Source organism: Panulirus ornatus, chromosome 63 (genome assembly GCF_036320965.1).
Source record: "Panulirus ornatus isolate Po-2019 chromosome 63, ASM3632096v1, whole genome shotgun sequence".
Lineage (NCBI taxonomy): Eukaryota > Metazoa > Arthropoda > Malacostraca > Decapoda > Palinuridae > Panulirus > Panulirus ornatus.
In genome coordinates, this window is record NC_092286.1 from 24,235,269 (window position 1) to 24,241,268 (window position 6,000).

At 47.3% G+C, this 6,000-nt stretch overlaps 1 protein-coding gene across 1 annotated transcript in view; it reads right to left on the reverse strand.

The window, feature by feature from the left end:
* The window catches only part of LOC139746001 (ADP-ribosylation factor-like protein 4C), a 38,204-nt gene extending 33,692 nt beyond the window's left edge, over positions 1-4,512 (reverse strand). Inside the window, exon 1 of the mRNA XM_071656789.1 lies at positions 3,537-4,512. Within this exon, the coding sequence (XP_071512890.1) occupies positions 3,537-3,756 (220 nt within the window). The 5' untranslated portion in view covers positions 3,757-4,512. The remainder of the gene's footprint in view (positions 1-3,536) is intronic.
* Between the last annotated feature and the right edge of the window lie 1,488 nt (positions 4,513-6,000).

Consider the following 6,000-nt stretch of genomic DNA (forward strand, 5'->3'; position numbering starts at 1 on the left):
CTACTACTACTACTACTACTACTACTACTACTACTACTACTACTACTACTACTACTACTACTACTACTACTACTACTACTACTACTACTACTACTACTACTACTACTACTACTACTACTACTACTACTACTACTACTACTACTACTACTACTACTACTACTACTACTACTACTACTACTACTACTACTACTACTACTACTACTACTACTACTACTACTACTACTACTACTACTACTACTACTACTACTACTACTACTACTACTACTACTACTACTACTACTACTACTACTACTACTACTACTACTACTACTACTACTACTACTACTACTACTACTACTACTACTACTACTACTACTACTACTACTACTACTACTACTACTACTACTACTACTACTACTACTACTACTACTACTACTACTACTACTACTACTACTACTACTACTACTACTACTACTACTACTACTACTACTACTACTACTACTACTACTACTACTACTACTACTACTACTACTACTACTACTACTACTACTACTACTACTACTACTACTACTACTACTACTACTACTACTACTACTACTACTACTACTACTACTACTACTACTACTACTACTACTACTACTACTACTACTACTACTACTACTACTACTACTACTACTACTACTACTACTACTACTACTACTACTACTACTACTACTACTACTACTACTACTACTACTACTACTACTACTACTACTACTACTACTACTACTACTACTACTACTACTACTACTACTACTACTACTACTACTACTACTACTACTACTACTACTACTACTACTACTACTACTACTACTACTACTACTACTACTACTACTACTACTACTACTACTACTACTACTACTACTACTACTACTACTACTACTACTACTACTACTACTACTACTACTACTACTACTACTACTACTACTACTACTACTACTACTACTACTACTACTACTACTACTACTACTACTACTACTACTACTACTACTACTACTACTACTACTACTACTACTACTACTACTACTACTACTACTACTACTACTACTACTACTACTACTACTACTACTACTACTACTACTACTACTACTACTACTACTACTACTACTACTACTACTACTACTACTACTACTACTACTACTACTACTACTACTACTACTACTACTACTACTACTACTACTACTACTACTACTACTACTACTACTACTACTACTACTACTACTACTACTACTACTACTACTACTACTACTACTACTACTACTACTACTACTACTACTACTACTACTACTACTACTACTACTACTACTACTACTACTACTACTACTACTACTACTACTACTACTACTACTACTACTACTACTACTACTACTACTACTACTACTACTACTACTACTACTACTACTACTACTACTACTACTACTACTACTACTACTACTACTACTACTACTACTACTACTACTACTACTACTACTACTACTACTACTACTACTACTACTACTACTACTACTACTACTACTACTACTACTACTACTACTACTACTACTACTACTACTACTACTACTACTACTACTACTACTACTACTACTACTACTACTACTACTACTACTACTACTACTACTACTACTACTACTACTACTACTACTACTACTACTACTACTACTACTACTACTACTACTACTACTACTACTACTACTACTACTACTACTACTACTACTACTACTACTACTACTACTACTACTACTACTACTACTACTACTACTACTACTACTACTACTACTACTACTACTACTACTACTACTACTACTACTACTACTACTACTACTACTACTACTACTACTACTACTACTACTACTACTACTACTACTACTACTACTACTACTACTACTACTACTACTACTACTACTACTACTACTACTACTACTACTACTACTACTACTACTACTACTACTACTACTACTACTACTACTACTACTACTACTACTACTACTACTACTACTACTACTACTACTACTACTACTACTACTACTACAGCAACGTCCATTGCTTGCAACATGCAAGACACAGCAATGTCACTGCCGCACTGTGAGCCACAGCAACGTCACTGCCGCACTGTGAGCCACAAATGATAGCAATGTCACTGCTGTTCTGTAAAGCAAAAACAATAGCACTGATGTATTGTGAGCCACAAACAATAGCACTGCTGTAGTGTGAGCCTCAAACGATATTACTGCTGTAGTGTGAGCCACAAACAATATTACAGCTGTAGTGTGAGCCACAAACAATAGCACTGCTGTAGTGTGAGCCACAAACAATATTACAGCTGTAGTGTGAGCCACAAACAATATTACAGCTGTAGTGTGAGCCTCAAACGATATTACTGCTGTAGTGTGAGCCACAAACAATATTACAGCTGTAGTGTGAGCCACAAACAATAGCACTGCTGTAGTGTGAGCCACAAACAATATCACTGCTGTAGTGTGAGCCACAGACAATATTACAGCTGTAATGTGAGCCATAAACAATAGCAGCGCTTTAGTTTGAGCCACAAACAATAGCACTGCTGTAGTGTGAGCCGCAAACAATATCACCGCTATAGCCCTGCGCAGGCTTCACCAAGCCAGCAGGAAGGCCCAGCCTTCTGCAGGCTACACCAAGCCAGCAGGAAGGCCCAGCCTTCTGCAGGCTACACCAAGCCAGCAGGAAGACCCAGCCTTCTGCAGGCTACACCAAGCCAGCAGGAAGGCCCAGCCTTCTGCAGGCTACACCAAGCCAGCAGGAAGGCCCGGCAGGCTACACCAAGCCAGCAGGAAGGCCCAGCCTTCTGCAGGCTACACCAAGCCAGCAGGAAGGCCCAGCCTTCTGCAGCCTACACCAAGCCAGCAGGAAAACCCAACCTTCTGCAGGCTACACCAAGCTAGCAGGAAAACCCAGCCCTGGGCAGACTACACCAAGCCAGCAGGAAGGCCCGGCAGGCTACACCAAGCCAGCAGGAAGATCCAGCCCTGGTCAGGCTTCACCAAGCCAGCAGGAAGGCCCGGCAGGCTACACCAAGCCAGCAGGAAGGCCCAGCCTTCTGCAGGCTACACCAAGCTAGCAGGAAGGCCCAGTCTTCTGCAGGCTACACCAAGCTAGCAGGAAGGCTTCTGCAGGCTACACCAAGCCAGCAGGAAGACCCAGCCTTCTGCAGGCTGCACCAAGCCAGCAGGAAGGCCCAGCCTTCTGCAGGCTTCACCAAGCCAGCAGGAAGGCCCAGCCCTGGGCAGGCTACACCAAGCCAGCAGGAAGGCCCGGCAGGCTACACCAAGCCAGCAGGAAGCCCGGCAGGCTACACCAAGCCAGCAGGAAGCCCGGCAGGCTACACCAAGCTAGCAGGAAGGCCCAGCCTTCTGCAGGCTTCACCAAGCCAGCAGGAAGGCCCGGCAGGCTACACCAAGCCAGCAGGAAGGCCCGGCAGGCTACACCAAGCCACCAGGAAGGCCCAGCCTTCTGCAGACTACACCCTGAAGGACAATCCTTACCTTTACATCTTCCCGTCGTGCCTTTGATCTTCTCACAGTTGAAGCCGATGGTCGGCACTGTGTTGAGGTACTGGTCGAACTTGAGGCGGTAGAGCGCCGTCGTCTTGCCCGCTGAGTCCAGGCCCAGCATGACCACATGCAGGGGCGCGTTCAGGGACGGCAGGGCGTCGAGGAGGGAGCCCGCCTTCCCCGAGCCTCCCTTACCAACACTCCCGCCCATAACTTTGTGGATTTCGATGGGTAGGCAAGCCACCTGGGGATCAGGGTATGACCATGGTCACTTTGCGATCAGTCGCGACTGATTCCCGTAATTTGTGTGACGCTTGAGCCAGACGCTCCTGAAGAGGGGCAGCGGGCCGGCCCTCGCAGGGCTGAGCGCTTCCCTAGGGAGTTTTTGTGGCTTATTTTCGGCAGGTAAGTCCTTCCTCCTCCGGCTATGGTGGTGGCTGTCTCTGTGTGTGTGCTCACCCCTTGTTCACTTCACTATTTTCACTTGTTCACTCGTACTGAGAGTTTTTCTTTTTGTGCCACAGTGTCGCAGGAGCAAAGATGCTACGATGAGTCGTCGTCCATGATCATCAGCGCACGAGAGGCACAGATCCTACAGCGTCAGGAACGATGTGAGAACCACCATCACAAGACTGACATATCCTCGCTTCCTGCACACATCACACACACACACACACACACACACACACACACACACACCCAAGCGACCGCCACCTCCACCCGTTTGTTTTCAAAATCTCACCGACTCATCTCCACTTTTTTCTTTCTTTTCTTCCCTGTATCACAGTACACACGACCACGCGATCTGCTCCACACCTGACGATGGTCCTGGCGGCCCCTCCAGGGTTCAGGTCGTCCCCAAAATTCGAGAGATGTCGGTCCCAGAGAGAGAGAAGTATCTTAAGTCCCAGGATAAAAGTGACGGTGGAGCCGCGTCTCGCCCCTCATGGTCACACGCAGAATGTGTGGACCTGAATTCCTTTGAGGCGAAGTGCTGGAGATGGGCTGTGGAAGGTGGGGGGCTCCTGCTCGCCATTTTCTAGTCGTATATAAGACTCGGTAATGCCCTAAGTTACGCCTCTTACTGTACGTCAGATAACACTATAGTGAGGGCATTTCCAACACGAGTGTCCACCAAGACTTAGTAAAGCTGAAGTAAAGGATTAATGCCGTCATATAGAAATGATGCCATAGCCACCAGGCGTAGCTGGCAACCGAGACGTGGAACACGAACCTGCTGACTTCAGGCTCACTGGCCACGCTCGCCACCAATTATATTTTTCCACTGGCTCGATGGGATCACCTCTCACGCCGCGCCAAGCCAAGCACTCCTGTTATATGGACCCTGCCGTGTGGAGCGTCGCCTCCACCGCCGGGAGTGGAGAGCGGAGTGGGCCTGCTGCCCCTGCCACGGGCCATCATCTCCGTCAGGGTGTATGGATCGCTGGCATCATCAGCAACAAGGAGGGAATCTACGTGGGGTCAAATATGGCCACAGGGAACACCAGATGAACGCATCCGGACACCAGGTTTAATTCGAAGCTCAGGCTCACTCACAGCGCTCTGTGTGTCTGTGTGTGTGTGTGTGTGTGTGTGTGTGTGTGTGTGTGTGTGTGTGTGTCCAGGGTGGCAAAGTTTCACCCCCCCTCCCACCTCCGACCAGAAGCAGGTCTACTATAACGACCCTGTGGTTCATCCTGTATCATTACTCAGACTGTATGGCTTAGAGACGCGTGGCTCCCTCCGTGCCCCTAAGGCAAGGGCAGGAACTCTAACGCGTCTGGCCCTACGATGGCTCCCTGTGATCGCATGTGGCTCCTTCGCCGCGCCTGACGCAAGGGCAAGAGCTCTTCCAATGCTGTGTCTGGCCTGGAACCACAAGAAGACGAGTGGGTGTCGTTTGCTGTGGAACGTGTGCCGGACCTACGTGGTGTCATTATCACTGTCAAACACGTTCACCTTTACGCGTGTCACGTGTGAGGTGGACTCTCCGTGCCACTAGGGCATGGTGTGTGCCAGTGGCTCCTTGCTATACAGCTACATCTGTAGAGCCTCTCCCCACCTCTGCCTTACGTGGCGTCTCTCGTGTTACTACGAAAATGCTTGTCTCACTCTCTCTGGGCTGATAGCAACTGCACGTGTATCGTTGATGAAGAGGAGGACGAGTGTGAGATGAGACATGACTGTGGTAACGTAGTTCATCGGTTAATATAAATGAACAGAGCTGAGGATAGTGGACGTGAGAGGAGAGGGCGAGTGAGAGAAGACAAGAGATTACAGTTGGAATATGAGATCCTATCTGCCATCGCCACGGTATTAGAAGACACAACTCAAGATTCCCCTCAAAGTCTCTCACAGAGAGATAGTAATATGGGTCACCGATGAGCCTTGCTTCCTCATAATCACATTGGCTATCAAACATTCAGCTTCCGTAAGGATATGAGAGATGAGGAGA